This window comes from Notechis scutatus, chromosome 1 (genome assembly GCF_049901735.1).
Source record: "Notechis scutatus isolate UNSWTSFEM ecotype Mainland chromosome 1, rNotScu1.2, whole genome shotgun sequence".
NCBI lineage: Eukaryota > Metazoa > Chordata > Lepidosauria > Squamata > Elapidae > Notechis > Notechis scutatus.
In genome coordinates this window covers 220904794-220923686 of record NC_142009.1, presented here as the reverse complement: position 1 = coordinate 220923686, position 18893 = coordinate 220904794, and the positions used below count along the sequence as shown (strand labels likewise).

General features: G+C 36.6%; 1 protein-coding gene across 2 annotated transcripts in view; it reads right to left on the bottom strand.

Annotated features, from left to right (window-relative positions):
* Nucleotides 1–8492: 8492 nt before the first annotated feature.
* Nucleotides 8493–18893, bottom strand: part of CNTNAP5 (contactin associated protein family member 5) — a 432771-nt gene continuing 422370 nt past the window's right edge. For both annotated transcript variants that reach the window (XM_087950302.1, XM_087950301.1), the window contains exons 22-24: nucleotides 17041–17259; nucleotides 12262–12333; nucleotides 8493–10596 (exon numbers count right to left, since the gene is read on the bottom strand). In XM_087950302.1, coding sequence (XP_087806428.1) covers nucleotides 10400–10596; nucleotides 12262–12333; nucleotides 17041–17259 — 488 coding nt within the window. In that variant the 3' untranslated portion in view covers nucleotides 8493–10399. The remainder of the gene's footprint in view (nucleotides 10597–12261; nucleotides 12334–17040; nucleotides 17260–18893) is intronic.

Below are 18893 nucleotides of genomic sequence, written 5' to 3'. Positions count from 1 at the left end.
TCAACTAATTCCTTCAATAAAATAAAGTGATAGCATCTTTTATTTTCTTAAAAAATAACGCAGGCATCAGTTTCTAATTCTTGCCACAACAATATTATTCCAAATGCATTTTGTGTGCACATGTGTATGTGCAAGGAAATATTGGCTCCCATGTTATGCTTTCTTCTTTATACAGTTGCATGGTTCCCAACAGTTGCCACAAAATAGCCTTCTATTGTTGTGGTTGGAGTAAGGTAGGTGTCATCTGCATCCAGTGTTCTATTTCATTTCATGTTCTAAAATATGTGTTTAATTTAAATAAAAAATGACAGTATTTTCTTCCAGAGAGGCACCAGAATGATACCATAAATGGTACCATTAGGATTCATTATCATGTAAGAATTCATAGGATCACAATCTAAGCATGTTACTTCATGACATAGCCCTTTATCCAACTAACGTGGTGAAACAGCAATCCAAAATATATATCCTTGCTTTCTTTTCCTTTTAGAATTAGAACAGTTCAAAAGATCCAACAGCTAATATACAACTTACAGCAATTCTCTAACGTGCTCTTTTTTCTTGAAGTTTCCTCTTTGATTTAGTTTTCTGCTTTACTACATTATTTAATAAAAATTAAATTAGCAAAAGTTTGAAATCATCCTGTGTCAACATTTTCTTCCCAACGAACAAAAAAAGATAGAAGTTACTCAGCCCTTGTGATCCTGTTCTGGTTTATAATAAATGTTGCAGTTTTATTTTGATGATAAGTCACAAAATTGGGGAAAGGAACTAAAAAAGTAATGGAATTTAAACAGGAAGCGTACAGTTCATTTTCTCTAAATGGCTAGATGTTGATGAAGCCTGGTGTCTCAAGGGAAACTGATAACTTCCCATGTGGTCCATCCTGCATCTCAGTCTAGATTCACACACCAAATGCAACAATTGATTTCTCATGTTCTGTTAATTAACTGAGATTTTCTAGAAAATTTCTCTTTCTTTTAGCTTTTTCTCTTTTGAATTTTATCCTTAGTATGTCACTAAGTTTCCTAATAAAAAATGGACCATTGATGTCACTCTCCAAAAATCACAACTCTGAGCCCACACAGCTTTAGCAGAGTCAACAAAACCCATATTGTGTTTGCTTGCTTCTTGATGCTCCCTGGTAAACTGTCATTTTATTGTTAAAATATCAAAGGTGACCAAACAATGTCTTTTTTGGATTTCATATGATAAATTATGACTTGTACAAGCCTGTAATGAAAGCTCTTTAAAGTATTTAGCAACAATTGTCCAAGAACCTCAGCAAAAAGAAAGTAACAAGAAATCAGCAAAAACAAAAGAATAGAGAGAGATAACTTGAATCAGAATTTGAATTAACTCCTGGACCACTAATCCTATCAATAATCCATCTTGAATCCATTGACGTCAATAGTTTTGAGTATGAGGAACTATTTTGGATCACAGCTCTTGTTTTCTGAACAAGCATTGAATAGACTACAGTATTGTTCTCTAAATGGGGATATCATTGAAAGAAATTTGAAATTGCAGGATGTCCAAAATTCACCAGCCTGGTTTTTATTGGGAATTTCCCAGTGGGAGCATGTGTCACCAGCTCCAGCAAAGCTTCACTGGGTTCCTATAGATTTCCAGATTAATTCAAGGTGTTTAAATATAAAAGCCTAAATGTCTGGGATCCTACCTATCTGACATTTCCTGCATGTTGTAAAAGGTGTTCTCTTCAAAGGATGGGTATCAATCGGAAGGAGGCATTATGGGACTCTCTTAAATTATACATTTAGTCTGCTTCTTCCTTGGTGTATTTCAGTATTTTATTTTAGCATATTATTTTTATACTCAAGAATTTCTTCCCAAGTCTGATTTTAAGACTGTTGCCTGGATATTTTGCTGGAATTATGAATCATACTGTCTGTTTAATTTGTTGTGATATTTAGGTTTTTGATGCTATTTTATACAAATATATATTGTTAGTTAGGCTAGTTTGACTAGGAGAAAACAAGATTAAAAAGTATAAGTAAGCAAGCCTAACTTTAGTATCATTATACTTAACTATGGTGTAAAGAGAATCTGGTATTTGTAGGATTATTAAACTAGTATTTTTATTAACTATACACCCTTTTTTGTAATCCCTTAATTCAGGATAGCATCAGGGCAGCTGGATGGAGATGAGTGTTTACTGGCCAGATACCCTTCCTGACACCACATGGAGCTCACAGCATTTTTTTTTTCTTAACACCCTAGGAAAGAAACATCTGCCATTAGGAATGAACTCTCAACCTTCCAAGTGAGAGATGAGAGTCTTCATCACTAAGCCATCATTACTCTCTTCTACTAACTATACTGAGAATGGTAAATCAATGGAATTTCTTAGGACAAAGACATAAGCCAGAAGTGGATAATCTTTGTTCACACCAATGGTCATGCTGGGAAAGCGAGCGGCATGATGGGGTATGTGAAGTCAAACAACAACAACAATAACAGCAACTAATATTAGTCCCAAGTTGAAAAATCATCTTAGAAATACAAACTGAAGTTGCATTTATTTTCACATTAATAAAATAGTGAAAAGTTATAAAATGTTGCATCCAAGAGCTCATCTGGAATGGCAATGGAAATGAAGCCAAATAATAAAATGGGTCTTGGATAAATGCTATGACTCCAATAGTAGCCTTTTTGCTTATTCCTTATATTAATGTGTTTGTGTACTGAAATAAATTGTTGGGTCCAACAATATCCTTCTATAAATGGAAGGATTCTTTCAAGGCTCTTCTAATCTAATTATTAATTGAACTAAATTGGAATTCAAAAAATGGAGGACAATTAGAAAAAGGCTTTATGCATCAATTTATCAGCATGTTTGTTTTAAGTGGAAATTTACTTGGGAATATTCTTCCTTTGGATAAAATAAAAATAAAAAATAGAAAAACAGAAAAAATGTCTATATAATTGTAGCTAATATTTCAACTTGATTAACTAGAACAATAAATTATATTAAAATATTGTTCTCTTTTCCATTAAAATCTATTTTTTTCCCCCAGAAATTGCAAAGAAACCCATTCTGCTTCACATGGAGTAAATTATTATTAAGACCCACAAAGACCTAAGGCAAATTTTAATCTTTTGATGACACTAGCAATCAAATTCTTCCTGATGGGATATATTTCATATTAACTATCGAAATCCTTTAGATTGCTTGTGTAAGCTTAGTAAGTGCCAAGATGATACATAAAAGGCAGTAAGCAAGTAATATAATGCCTTTTAATGAGATGGGAATGAAATTCAAGGTCTTAAGATTTATGCCAATTTCATTCTATTGATTTCAATAGGTCTAATTAAACTTAAAATCCAAGGGCTTCTATTTAATGCACAGTGTATTATATAAGACACACAGTGTCTTTCCTATGCAAGAAAGCCTCCAATTAGTAGCACACAATGCAACATTGTGTAGTTAACAAATTAAGATAAGAAAGTAGGACAGTAAGCCCAATAAGGTTTAATGGAATCTGTAAATTGGTGGGTACAAAGTCTCTCCCTTCCTTAGAAGCTGAAAGGAGGATTGAGTTAGATCTGTGTACAGAAAGGTAAGTCACTTAAGGATTCAAAGTTTGGAATAAAAAAAGTACTTGCAAGCTTTTTGGCCCTTGCAAATTCTCCTTCAATGCGGCTGCATTACAGGGGCAAACTCTGTCCCCAGTGTTTTAATCCTGCATTGCAATGCTTGCAGTGAACCCCCAAATGTATAATGAACACTGCAGAGCCTGCTATGTGTATTCATTGCCTTGACATTTTTTTAAAAAAATAATAAAAACAGGATGTGAACAAACAGCTCTCTATACTTAAGAAAGTAGACCAACTTCTGCAGAAGAGAACTTGAAATACTTCTGAGCTAGAAACTAGAGATTCATTTTGTAAGATAAACTTTATATGTCCAATGAAGTAAGATAGAATGTCTGTATATGCATATAAGTGTGTGAGCTGTGTGCTTGTTCTATATGTCTATATCTATCTACTTGTGAGATCTATATGCATGTATGTATCTCCTTGTGGGCATATATTCAGAATCCAGCTCTGTTTTATTGTCCTGAGCTTCTCTTTTGATCTCATTAGAGATTCAGCTTGAGGCTAAATTTGGTACATTTTCAATGGACTTTTCTATCAAGGGAAGAAAAGAATGTGCAGCAGAGCAAATGGGTGATTTATAACAGCTGTGTTGAATAAGGAGAAAATATGGCACAATAATTTATGGGAGGAAAAGTTATTGGAATAAAAATGTGAATTCTACTTCTTTTTCCTTCCTCTTTTCAGAACGTAATTAAATGAGCCACGAATGAATGGTTTCCTGTTAGTGAAATCATATAAAATAAAATGACCTGACCAAAGAACTGTCAAAATAATGAGGAAAAATGTGGGGTCCTTAAAAAGAAAAATAACTAATTAATACTTGGAATTCTTTGGGCTTCTCCCTTTTTCTTCTGCCCTTATCTCACTCTACTCCTGCCATTAGCCATAATTCAGAACATGACCTGAAGAAATGCTATTTATTTATATGTACGGGCAAGAGAAGTTGGAAATATAGAAATACATATACTAAGTATCACCATAGCCACATATTACATTAGGTGATCTCCTAATTATCAAATGTCAAGCAAATGGAAGGACAAGATCTGGTGATTGTTGAGGGTTACATGAGATAGTATATAATTCAGTGAAGTGGTTGAAGACAGTTCAACCACAGAAGTGGTTGAAGACAGTTAAAGTTAAGCTTTGGGTAGAAAGCATCTTATCTACATATCCTCTAGAGCAGGGCTGTCAAACTCCCAGTCCACGGGCTAGATGAGTCATGTGCTGGCCACACCCATGCCTGGTTTAGCGACGGGGAGGACTTTCAGGAAGCAAGTCCTGATACATCATGTGACATCGCCATGACGTGAGTTTGACAGCCCTCCTCTAGAGGAAATGATTTGTAGACATATCTTCCCTCTACTGTTTTTTGCCCTCTTTCCAGAAAATTGCCAGTAGCTTTATGCAGACTCTGTTCGTGATTTTTGGAAAGAGGAGAAACAGATGGGAGCTCATGAATAAAACTAGCTAACAGGAGCAAATAAGCACAGAGGTTTGTGAAAGAATTCTACAGGGGAGGATTGCAGAATGAAAAGCACCCTGATTATCCATTTCTAGAGACTGATGAGCAAAGAGAATTTAGATACTGAGTAATGAAGCCAGTGCATCAAGTTCTATAGAAGTGTAACATAGGAATCAGTCACCTAATCCCTTAAAAAAGAATACTAAAAAACCGTAAATTGTACAAAACTAGAAAATTAGAAAGGGAGGGTGTGCCTTCCAGTTTACTGAATCCAGAGTCCAATATCAATCATTTGACTGTTGTACATAAGTTATGGGTTTGTTCTGGGGGCAATGGGTTTTTGACTTTCAGGAAACAAGTCCATTTCCCTTGAAACCCAGTGGCTGAATCTGAGATGTTTAAGCAAAGGCAGAGAAACATATATGATAGATGAAATCTGCCAGGATAATAATTGTCTTCTGTTAGGGAAAAAAGTGGCTTGAATAAGGAAGACATAACTTTAAGGTTAAGAAAGAAGTGAATCACAGGTAGAGCCCAATCGTTGGGTGATAGACCTATCTCTTCTCAAACCATGGCACTCTGGCTGATGGAGAGTTTTTAGTTGAGAGGGATTAAATCATTAAAAACACAGGCAAATGGGTTTGTGGTGTCATGTAAATCACCTTGTTTACTTAGTGTAGAGATGGAAGATAAGATACCACACACTTTTTAGATAGGCTGCTTCATAGTGCTAATGGGGAGGGAACAGTTGTGCTCCATGTTGCTTCTGTAGCATTGGGATGGATTATTGGTCTCTCCTGGAAGAGGAGGCCAATTGCCTTTCTAATTGTAGGCAATTAGAAACCAGAGCAAATACCAGAACTGCTAAGGTGGTCTATTCTGTTCTATCCAGGGCCAGCAGACAGAGTTCATAGGTTTCACTGCATGGATAACATGGCGGTGACAGAGAAATAAGTCTACATTTGTTAGGTATACTTTTGGGGATCCAATGAAGTTAATTAAAAGAATTAAAGCAAAAGGAAGTAATTAAGTTGTGGGATTGATTATTACCACTAGATCTGCTTTCACTACTCACTTAGAAGTTCTATATCAGGGCTGTCAATACATCACACACTGGTCACACTGATGGTTGGTTTAACAAAGGGAAAAAGTTCCCAATATGTCATGTGATGCTACCATGATGACGTGAGTTTGACACCCCTGCTCTATATGGTCTCTCAAAGCAGAAAGGCACCAGGATATCTTAGGAACTGCCTTGTTCAAAATGTCTCAATTTTCTCATTATATCAAAAGAGACCATGCTCAAGTTGCTGCTCCCATGTGAAATGAGGGAGGGCAAGAAGACAAGTATTTTGGGTGATAGCATCAACTGTATGGAATACCTTCACTATGAAGGCAAGCTTTGTTTTTTGTTTTTTTTTAATCCTGGCTTTAGGGAAGCTTCTGAAATTTTTCTGTTTCAATGGATATTTGTTACTGGGGAACAACAGAGGGGGATGAATATGACCTCAGTCTATGGGAAACCTGGAGTCACTTTTACAATGGCACGATTCATGTAACAGATATGCTTAATATCTGCTGCAAAAAGGTCGTGATTTACTTAATGATTGCCTTGCTAGCAATGGAAATTCTAGTTCCAATTTTGGTTGTAAATGGATGGCTTCCTATTGTTGATGATTGGGATTGTTTTTAAATATTATTCGTTGAACTCCGGGTGGCTTATCAGGATAGTACAAGCAGCAATTCTGGAAAATTCCAAGAGACTCTGAAATGGGTGGTAGATAACTGACCACCACAAAACCCTGATCTTGGATAATATATTATGTAACCTAGCCATCAGTCCATCAGGGGCTAGAAAGATTGAATCTACCAAGGTTTTGAAAAAAACAACAAAAAAATCATGTGATACAATTAAAATTCAGAGAAATTAATCACTAACAACCTGCAGGGCCTGGGTTTTACCTTCATACCACATTATCTACTTTTTCAAGGTTCTAATTGGATTGTTTCCAAGATGTTGTTTCCTACAACATCTGATTAATAATCTTCATATGCAGAACTATAAGACCATAAAACCAACTATAATCTCTGCATTTAGGAAAATAACTATTTTGTTTAACCTAGCTCTTTATATTGAAAACATTAGCAGTTATTTCAAAATCTGGGATTTTGCTTTCTATAAAATACCAAATCTCACAATGAACGTGCTGCTCAAAGAGGAATATCTCAGAAAGAAGTCACCCATTAGTGAAGTTAACAAGTGTGTTTTTCTACCGATAAGTTTATCACTTAGTTACACATTGGTAAGCTTCAGAAGAAAAAAATCTGGTTCTGCCCAGATGCACTCTATGAATGTCCTGAGGTCAAAATCAAGGAATTTCTACACCAGGAAAAAGGTATTATTCACTCAGAGCTTTCTCATTGCCTTGAATATTCTGGCCACATAATGTCATTTTTGTTATATAGATATGTGGAGTCAGCTGATGAGTCTGAAAGTGAGACACATTTGCATCTTATAACTGTTTGCTAGGCTTTTACTTAGAAAATACTTTAAAGAAAAGTACGATGTATGATGATGTCATAACACAAGCCCCACCCCTTATCTGCTTGCATGCAATTTTTTTTGCAAGTGAAAAAAAGGTGACATTTGTGTTCAGATGTGGTCATCATTTGTTCTGCTTGCCACATCCCCACCACCATCAGCAACAACAATCCCATACTGGTAGTCCTCAGTTTAAAACAGTTCATTTAGTGAGTGTATGAAATTACATGGCACTGAAAAAAAAGTGACTTATGACCATTTTTCACACAACGGTTGCAGCATCCCCATGGTCACATGATCAAAATTCAGACGCTTGGCAATGGACTCACATTTATGACAGCGGTATCACCTTTTGTGACTTTCTAACAAGCAAAGTCAATCAGAAAGCCAGATTCAATTAACAACTGTGTTACTAATTTAACAATTGCAGTGACTCACTTAAACAGCAGCAAGAAAGGTATTAAAATGGGGTAAAACTTACTTAACAAATGTCTCACTTAGCAACATAAAATTAGGGCTCAGTTATGGTCATAGGTGGATGTGCCTGTGTGTGTGTGTGCATGCATTTTTTTTTCTTTTTCAATGGGTGGTTTATAATAGAGACATTATAACAAAGGCTTTAAATTGGGACGGGAAATCGATAGCCTGCACAAGCCAGAATCCCTACCATTGCTGAAAGTAGTGGCAATATTCATTATTGCAAAATTACATTGATTTAATCAAAACACTGCTACAACGTAATATGGGAATTCCCTCTCTCTTCCCTCTCCATCTCTCTCTCCCTCTCTCTCTCTCCCCCCCTCTCTCTTCTCTCTGTCTGTCTGTCTGTGTCTGTCTGTCTCTCTGTCTGTGTCTGTCTGCCTGCCTGCCTGTCTGTCTGTCTCTGTCTCTGTCTCTCTCTCTGTGATCATTCCCATTAATCATTCTGTTGAAATGGAAAAACTGCCAGGTTGGTACTTATGCAAATGTCACAAAGACCCCACCCCCTCTCCTGATTTTTTTAGTTGTTTCTATCATAGGAAATAACACTTCTGGAAAAAATGTTGATTTTACTCAGCTATAAACATCATCAGCAATGTGGTGGAACTGTTTCCCTAGACTGAACACCTTATTTGAAAAATTCTCTTCATTCCAGATGCTACATTAAAAATAAAAGGGAGGCAGGCAGGGAGGACAATTTTCAAATCAACAAAGTTCCAGATCAAAATTAATAGGGAAAGGAAAAAAAAGTGAACATTTAACATGTTTTGTGTGTGTGTGTGTGTGTGTGTGTGTGTGTCTGTGCGTGCATGTGTATGATTTTAGCTATAAATGACAGAGGGACTAGTCTTCTGTGTCCCTGAAGTCCCTTAAGCCCTATTTAAATGTGGCTTCATGAAATGTGCAGGCAGGTTGCACAATGCCTGACTCACACCTAATTGAAGGTGGTGTAGAGAAGCATTGCTTAAGCCCCCTTTCAAGGCCCTTTGAAAGATGTTGCCCAAGAGGGGCAGCAGAGAGACCCAATGAGGAGGAGGAAAGTGCCATTCCCCAAGAAACCAATGGGGAAGGTGATGCTAAGAGGCCAAAGCAGAGGTTAAGCATTCATTGGGCAGGCTTGGACCTTTCTGGATTTGCTGAAACTCTGAGCACCTGACACATCTCCTGCCTCCTTGGCCCTCCTCATGGGGCTTCTTTGGCCCAGCCACGAAGTGTTCCTTCAAAGGATAAGAACCGAGTGTCCCTCAGATGAAGGCCACTTACAAATTATTTTGGAATGCCAAAGGCATCACTGGTGCTCAAGCCCAATGGAAATGTCTCTGCTCTTCTCCATCTTTAGGCCAACTCTACTGCAGGCTTGCAAACTCTTCTATCCTGGAGGACATGAGTGGTTGAGTGATGCCTCTTACAAAGCCAAGTTGCTTCTCAGAATCTCACAAGCCTACCTTGAGTGCCACATGATTCTTGAACCAAATTGACCCAGAAAGTAAAGGGGCTATGCAAGGAGGAGATTTATGCAAGGAGGAGACTTTCAAGAAGAGATTGGACTGCCATTTGTCAGAAATGGTGTAGGGTCTCCTGCTTGGGCAGGGGTTGGACTAGATGACCTACAAGGTCCCTTCCAACTCTGTTAAATCTGTTAAATCTGTTAAATCTGTTAAACCGATTATCCCAGTAGTCTCAGCTCTCTCCAGCCTGCCCATTCAGAAAGTAATATGGTCTTGCACACTCTGACCTTGTGTTGGACAAATGTTTCAGTTTGAAGGAAAAGAAGTGATCCAAAGGAACATAAATGAAAAAGCCTGTTCCAGATCCTTAGTTTGCAAATTCAGCAGAGCACCACAGACACGAAACAGAATTATGCCAATTTACAAGACAAAGAATTTGGCTCATCTTAAGTACATTTTTAGCAAGATAATTTGATCTTATTCTTTCACACTATCTTGTTGCAATAGCTGTAATGCTACATAATTAGCTTACCCCTCTAGTATATATTACTCAGGTCCAACATGAAATGTTCCAGAAAGCAACATCTCAGAAATTCAGAAACTAAATAGTCAACCATGCATGTAATGGTGAACTTAGAATACATGGTTGCTTGAGCAGTTAGGTGTTATCTATGGTGACCTTGGATGGAGAACAGTACAGTTCTGCCTATTTCTTCTGTGTCTATTAGTTCTTTCCAAAGAGTGGGGAAATTCCAAAGTAACAGACGGATTAAAAACACCATCACCACCATCACTACCATCATCATCATGGAAATGCCAAAGTGTAACAAGGAGTGAGGGAGTCTTTTAGATAAAGTATTCTCGTTTGCACTCGCTCACTGGGTTCTGTAAGTCAACCTCAGTCTTAAAAGAACGGTCAAGGTGTTCTGGATACTCTTTTTCTTTCGTCTGGCTGTTCCGGTGAGTCTGTCTGTGCCGATAGAGGACTCTGCTCATAATGGCCACAATGCAAAAGATGACGAAGATCACAACTGCAATAACACCTGAGGTGCAAAAGACAAAAATGTAAATATAAGGAGAAGTTCAAAGTGAGGTATGTGGCCTATTGAGCAGAATAGATTTCATTTTCTTGTGAAGTTCACTGTTGCTGCTCAAGTGAATTTTGTCTATAATCGTACAGGTTTGTTAGACTTAACCTCAACCTTTTTCCCGATATCAAGAGAGAACCAGCCAAATTTGGCTGCACTATATTTCGTGCTGTATTACTTCAGCAAACACTGTGTTTGTGCACAGATTATTATTATTAGGCAAGAGTTTACTGCTATTTCATTGCAGTAAACCTATTTAAGCAAGCCTATTGCTTAGGAAAATGGCAAGCTATTCTGCAGTTCCCTCATACTGCTTCTAAATACGATTTTGAGATTTTGAGGTCTATAGTAGAGGGTGAGACATCTGGAGGTAAGGGTGGTACTCATGCAGGAGGAAGCAGAGGAGATCCGTTGTGAAAATCTGCTCACATGATGTTGGGAATAGCCAATCCCTTCCTCTCAAATGAAGCCTAAATGAATATACTTTGTTAACAAGTTTCCATGACATATAAGCATCAATCTGTCTACAAATAGAAGTTATCCATTGGTAAGAACTCTCAATTATCATAATTACTATTGAGGGAATTTAAAACATTCATAGTCTCGAGTCAATCTAGCCGAAACAGGATATTCATTTAATTGCTTATAGTACTAATTCAATTACTTTCTCTTTGGTATTCTAATTCATGTTACATAATTGTGAAGTTCAATGGGTCATAAAGTTTGAAAATACTTCACTGAATTGTGCAATGAGACAAAGAAGATGAATGACCCCAAATAAACTCAGAAAACTGCTCATCTTTCAAAATTCTTTTTGGATCTATGCTGTAGAACACAAAACCAAATTAAGATATTTTCTAAGGCTCTGGACACAGTAGCAGTATATACCATTAGAGGGCAACTACATTAGCTGGTGATTAGTTACAATCAGTTTTCAAATAAATTTTCTTCTTAATGGTTCTGAGTTCCAACCCATCTCAGGAAAAGCAAGCTAAGATAAAAAGGACAGATCCTGCCAATAGTGTTTTGCTTTTCCATGGTCATCATTCTGGTGCTGCTAAAGATAAATTGTGGATGGATAAAGAAATCACTGGAACTAGCATATGCAATTGCATTTTCCATGGATTCCAGTAGAATTAAAATAGCACCAAACAAAAGCGAAAAAATCCCTATTAAAAACTCAGAAATATTATTCTTCCCCTACTCTGCCTACATACAATTTTAAATCAGAAAATTGGATAATTAATTTAAATTGGATAATTGGGAAAGGCAAGAAAAAGTCATTTTAGCAGTTATACCCACTAAAGGAAAATGAGGGTTGAAGAACCACTAAGGCATATGACCCAATCCCTCAAGTTGCATAGGAATAGCAATAGCACTTAGACTTATATATGGCTTCATAGTGCTTTATAACCCTCTCTAAGCAGTTTACAAAGTCAGCAAATTTCCCCCAATAACCTGGGTCCTCACTTTATCAACCTCAGAAGGATGTAAGGCTGAGTCCACCCTAAGCCAGTCAGAATCTAACTCCTGGCAGTTGGCAGAATTAGCCTGCAATACTGCATTCTAGCCACTGAATCACCACGTGATGTTGATTGCTAAAACATTTGCTCAACTTACCTCCAATGAAGGCTGAATCGCTTCTGACAGCATTGCTGAGTGGTTCTTTATCATCGGCCTTCCCAAATGGATCTGTAATTCATAGGGAAAACAAAGATAATGCTTATATCTTTAAGGCGCTGATCTTTTTTTTTGGGGGGCTAAGACTCAATTTATAAGTAATTAGAAGCACTTTGAATTGTACCTGGAAGCCTATTGGCAACCGTTGCAGCTCACAGAACATGTGTTGTTTAGCACATGTGTTTCATGTGCTAAACAACAGGCACCCACAACTGCCTGTACTTCCGCATTTTGCACCAGCTGAGCTTCTGAATAGTCTTCAGGGGCAGCCCCATATAGAGTGCATTGACTATTCCAATTGGGATGTGAGGAAGGTATAAATGTGTAGCCTTCAGGTATCTATAAACATATCCATCCATTTATTAAACAAGAAAGAAACATAATGCAAGCCTCTCTCTCTCTCTCTTTCTCCCTCCCTCTCCGTCTCTCCTTCCTTCCTTCCTTCCTTCCTTCCTTCCTTCCTTCCTTCCTTCCTTCCTTCCTTCCTTCCTTCCTTCCTTTTGTTGCCTTTTATCAATTACCTGTCTTATATATCAAGTTATAATCTTCTATAAGCTGATGATCTCCAGCTGGGCTGATAGATATTGACATTCTCTGCCCATCCATCAAAGTTTTCCCATTTTTTAGAAAGTTATAGAATCTGTGAGGTAGGATACTACCCTTAGTTATACCTATTACCCATTTATTATTCCCTACTATCAGTAAGAATGTTTTGAACACTTGTCAACCAGTGTGTCACAAGAACAACCAAAGCTTGTTTTAATTAAATCATAGTATGCAAGTTAGGATCTTTGATCTGAACAAGCCAACATACTGTTGCATCTGGCTTGCATAAAACCTGGAATTTAATTTTATTTAAAACTAAATAAACAATAGAGTTGATATGATTATAGTTGAATTTAAATGAAATAAAATTTTAGTTGTTTGCTCTGCCTTTTTTTCTTTTCCATCATATAAAAAACTACAGGTGATGGCACTTCTTATAAGGTTCCTGGGAGCCACCCAAAAGCCTGATGCCTCTGATTACATATTCTTAAATTAATAAATCAATATTAGAATTAACAACTATTGCCTTCTGGTTATTTTTAACTATTTTTTAATGTAGAGGTTAATTTAAATTTTATATATTGTATTAGAAAATGGTTCTTTTTTAAAGTGAGGAAATAACATTAAAAATGAAAGGAAAACTATGTATCTGCAATCAGATGTATGCATGAAGAGACTGAACATCTTTTTACCCAGAGGCATAAGTAGTAAATAGAATTCATTTCAGATTGATAGATGAAAACCCATGACAGTAAATTCCCCTTTGAGTCTCTTTTGCACTCTGCAGAATCAGGAGGTGGAGAAATGTTGACCAGTGCATATTTTCCACTGCAGAGATTCCCCGCTCCATCCCTCCCCCCCAAAAAACAACAACAACAAAAATCATGGTTATATTTTGCACAGAAATGAATACAAACCCTAACTTTTCTATGCATGTATCTTTGGTGCTTCACTCTGGAACTTGTCTCACATTAGTCAAGTGAATTACACAGAGATAATGATGATAATGCATTTCAAAATATCCCCAAATGTAATCAGAGTATCCAAAGGTGGCTTGGCACCATCAGAAATGCAAGTTGAAGCATCCAATTTTTGCTGATTTTCCACAAACTTTGGCATTTTTCCACATGTTGCCTCTATTGATCTGGAAAGCTTCTCAACCATGACTGTAACTTTGTGTGGATTAGTATCTGCCTCAGTCTTTTCTAGGGAGAGTCTATCAGTTTCATTGCAACTTGCCCAGAATGAAAACTAAGATTCTGAGCCTCAGGAGAAAATGATGCTTTTCAAATCCAGGGACCACAAAAACAACAACAACAGATTTTTAATAAAGTTCATTCAGAATGAAACACCTCAGTTAAATACACATTTGGCAACAAATAACATTTGCCCAATTAATGCACATTAATGTTAGCTAAGAAATCCACACAAAATATTGATAATTGCTTTCAAATAGAATATTTGGTCTCCCTCTATCATCTCTCTATCTCTCTGCCTTTCTCTTTCTCATATACACATACATGCACAAGCACAAAAAGAAAGAAAGAGAGCAAAGACACACACAGAGAGAGGCAGAGATAAAACAAAATAAAGTCAAGATAGCCTATTTTTAGGTTTGTTTGTTTATACATCTTATATCCTGGCAGGTTATTAAAAATTTCATGGGCCCTCCATTGATAATAGTTGCTTACACCTATTCTAGAGCATTAACAGATAAGACTAGATTTGCATGGAGAAAGAGTACCCTCACATCATTTTACCCATCCCTAGAAAAACCACTTAAGGTGCTGCCATTCTGCATTAGTAAGAACTGCTTTCACTGTCAGTAACAGCTATGACAAGGCAATCTCATAACTACAAAAAAGAGAGAAAGCACACATAAACTGGAACTCATTCAACACAAGGAGCTTATACTAATTTGTTTCTATTTTTTGTTAACAGATTCTAGTGTTTTCTTCATAATATCTCAGACACAGTGAATGGAATGGAATGGTGATTTGGAAGAAATCCAAACAGTTTTAGAACAAAAGAAACAAGGCAATAATGTTGAATTGTAATTAAATAGGAAAGAAAAAACAAAATCATTTCAGGACAAATCCTTCCAGTTTATTGGAAGCAGCAAGAGTTTGTTGGGATATGTAATTCACTCTTCTTTATTCTGAAGTAGGTTTTGTAATGTAGAATGCATTTTTGGGGTGGAATATGAACATATTATTCTTTTATATGAAAATGAATGTTGGTATAATTTATACTAAATTATATTTCATTTTAATGTATTATGGCCCCTCACTTTGACTCCAGAAGACTCAGAGCCAAACCCATAAAAAGACAAAAATATGATAGACTGCCACAGTGACACTATTCCTATGCCTGGGAAATCAATATCCTTTGGGGAAAAATGATCTGAAAGCCACATGGGTATGTGTTTGTGTACTGTGTGTGTATGTATGTGCACTTCCAACTAACCCTAGCTTTACAATGTGCTCTCTCCTTTCCAACATACAAAACACTTAAGATGCCCAAGGGAGCATTTAATTATCACAAGCGGGAAATGAACTGCTTAGTTCACCATCAGGGTATAAAGTGTCTCTCCTTAAACCAGAGAAGATAAGAGACAAACATAAAACAACAGCTTCTGCCAGCCTAGGCATTCCCTGATTATCTGAGGTGATAAAGTTCAAGTAACAAATTCATTATACCTAGTGATTATGTATGTATGTATGTATGTATGTATGTATGTATGTATGTATGTATGTATGTATACTTTCTCTTTCTAAATAACTTAGTCAGAGCCTGTCAGATGATGACAGACCCAAACAGGTTTGTAGGGATAAATTTCTTGTAGGGTAGGATACCCCAATTCTCAGGCCTTGGCTCAATACTAGGCTGCAACCCGTTCAGAACTGGGCCCTGGAAGCAGCAGGGGCATATGCCTGTGCAACTCTACTTGTACAAGCTTGTACAAATGGAACTGCATATGAGTCCATTTGCCCACTGCTCATGTGGAACCATCCCCTTTCCCCCACTGGTCTACAAAACCAGAGAGATTGGGGACCACTGTTGTAGGGAAACTAAACCCATAATTATTAACTCCCCCTTTTCTACACTTCTATGGAAACCACTCATTCATTCTCTGGCAAGCTGATTTTTGGAAAAAATTCTAAATATTTTAAATAAGCTGGGAATTCAGTTAAATGTGTTTAATAATTCTTCCACTTGCTCATCAAAAATGTATTTTTTGTTTTCTGTAATTAAACCCTGATGAAACTACTATGTTACTAAGCAAATATCCTTTGTGCGATGTCAACCTCCAGCATTTAAACTCTATTCATGTAGCTTTACTGAGTCAAAGGTACAGGTTTCATGGCCTGCTTATATTAGCAAAAAACAAACAAACTATAAATAAGATCAAAGAACTACAAATAAGATCAAGGTCAATGATAATATTATTGTAGGGAATATATTGGCATGGCATATTATTAATGTTATCTTGTGTGGTTATTGTATTGTATACATTGTAAAAAAAATACTATGAGTAATATCCAGTTTACTTTGCATGCAGCTCACTCCCACTCACTCCCTCTATCCAGATCACAGCAATTGTGTCCAGTACTCAGGTCAGCTAGCAAAAATATGGCTTGATATCATTTAGTTAAATATCAACAGAGATCAAAATGATTAATTGTCAAAAATAGGACAAAGGCAAAGAAGAGAGACAGAGATGAATAATAGACAAGAGCCAAAAGAACTGTTCAGTTAATACCAACAATCTACATTTCTAATATTTATATATCAAGAGGCACAGAACTTTCCAGATGCATTGGAAACCATGCTGTGGGTAATCAGCATAGCTAATTACTTATCCCTTCCTTAATTTATTTTACATCACATCACAAATATAGAAAATAAGGAATACCAGGTCATCTCTTCTGTATTTGTAGAAACGAAGGTGAACGGGGATAATGTCATCAACATAATTAAGATACCATATTGCATCTTATTTGAATATTGCCTAGAAGCTCTTGAATACAACAACTTATAAATCTATAAAAATAAAAACATATTCCATTTTTATATATACCATATTTCCATCATCTACTACTTAAAGTAAGCAACAAAATAAGAAACATTACTAAACTAGTTACCTGTAAACTGTAAACCTGCTGAACATACCTGAGGAAGAGTAAATTGAAGTTGCTGTATTTGCATCTACTTCAACCAATGACCTGCAGTTTGATTCAGACAATGAACCCAGGACTGTCACTGGTGCGAGGTTGGGGTGTCTTAAAGCAGCTTTCAATGGAGCAATATGGTTATATTGCATAGATGACATGCATCCAATGAATCCAAAGGAGTTTGCCTTGGAGATTTCTAGATCCAGGCCCTGACTATCTGTAAAACACAAAGCAAATAGGAGCTTTTGCATTTATACTGTAATTTCATATGGACATTAAATGACAGCTGACATTATTTCCCACCTATTTAACTACAGTATTCATTTAATTATTTCTGAACAATTCATGTAATGCAATCTTCAATTGATGGTTGGAAACTTGCTATATTATTATTTGCCTATTTGTCCCCACCTACCTGTATGATACTAGAACAATTTTTAATGAATTCCAACAAAAGGAAATCTAGATTTAGGTCTCAGATTTAGGGAACATGCTTACTCCAAGTCTGTGAAATGATTTGCTTAGTAGGTTTGAGGTGCTGCAAACATGACAGAGGTAATCTGCATATAATACAAATAATATGTTTTAAAATACTGATTTTGAGACATATGTGATGTACTGTGTTGAGGGGAGAACACTGAGAAGAGGACCCCCCCTCCAAACACATTATTAACTATTGTGAATTCTAGATATTATGTTTTTCTTGGTATTTCTTGACTTTGAACTAAAGACATTATGGTTATGATAATTTTGGCTTTTGCAAAATTTATTTATGACTTCAACAGAACAGAGTGGTACAGTGGCTAGAATGCAGTATTGTAGGTTAATTCTGCCAACTGCCAGGAATTCAATTCTGAATGGATCAAGGTGGACTCAGCCTTCCATCCTTCCGAGGTTGGTAAAGTGAGGACCCAGATTGTTGGGGGCAATTTGCTGACTCTGTAAAGAGGGCTTAGAGAGGGCTGTGAAGCGGCATATAAGTCCAAGTGCTATTGCCATCTGGGTCATTCAAGCTATGCTCCTGGTCCAGCAATTATGCCTGTCTCAGCAGTTTGAGACATAAAGAAAAGAGGAAGGAAACCCACATTTCTATAAAAACCATTGGAAAAGACAATACAGTTTATAAATCATGCAGCAAAGCTCAAAACACACTGTCCAATTTTCAAAATAAATCTGCTGTTCCACAGTTTTATAAATATTTGGCAAGACAACACAATTATCACTCTAAACTAAAGCTACTGATCATTTATTTCACAATTTGGGTTTTTAATAATAAGTTTCCTGTAGATCATATCCTGTGGTTTCCTGTGGGTTTATATAACTCAAGTTCAGCAGCTCAAGAATCATGGTGCTACAAAATAATATCACTAACGAAGTGGGAAAGTTCTCACCTCCTAAATGTCAAGTTTATTTTTTTATTATACCTAGGCGTAGGTATAATAAAATTGGTGTTTTTTTTTTATTATACCTAGTTGTAGGAAGTGAGCATCATGATTTAGAGAAGCATTCAATATTTGTATCCAGTTCATATTATCCATAGGTAAGCTTGCTGACTTTGTTGTGCTTTGGAAATCAAGCTACATCACTATTGGGGACTGCCATTCTGAAAGCCCGCAAAGAATACACTGTATGGAATACAGACAAAAAGTATATGTGCCTAAGTATCAACTTTATGTTGTGCTACTTATTAAGCTAATATGTCATAATATGTAATTCTCTCTCCCTTTCTCCCTCTTCATCTCCCCCCCCTCCTGCATTATAGTGTAGGATTTCTTTAAAATGCTGTAAAAACAACCAGGGAGAACTGTCCTATGGTCATGTGTTTCCTTGGCCCAAAGGTCAAAACTGCAT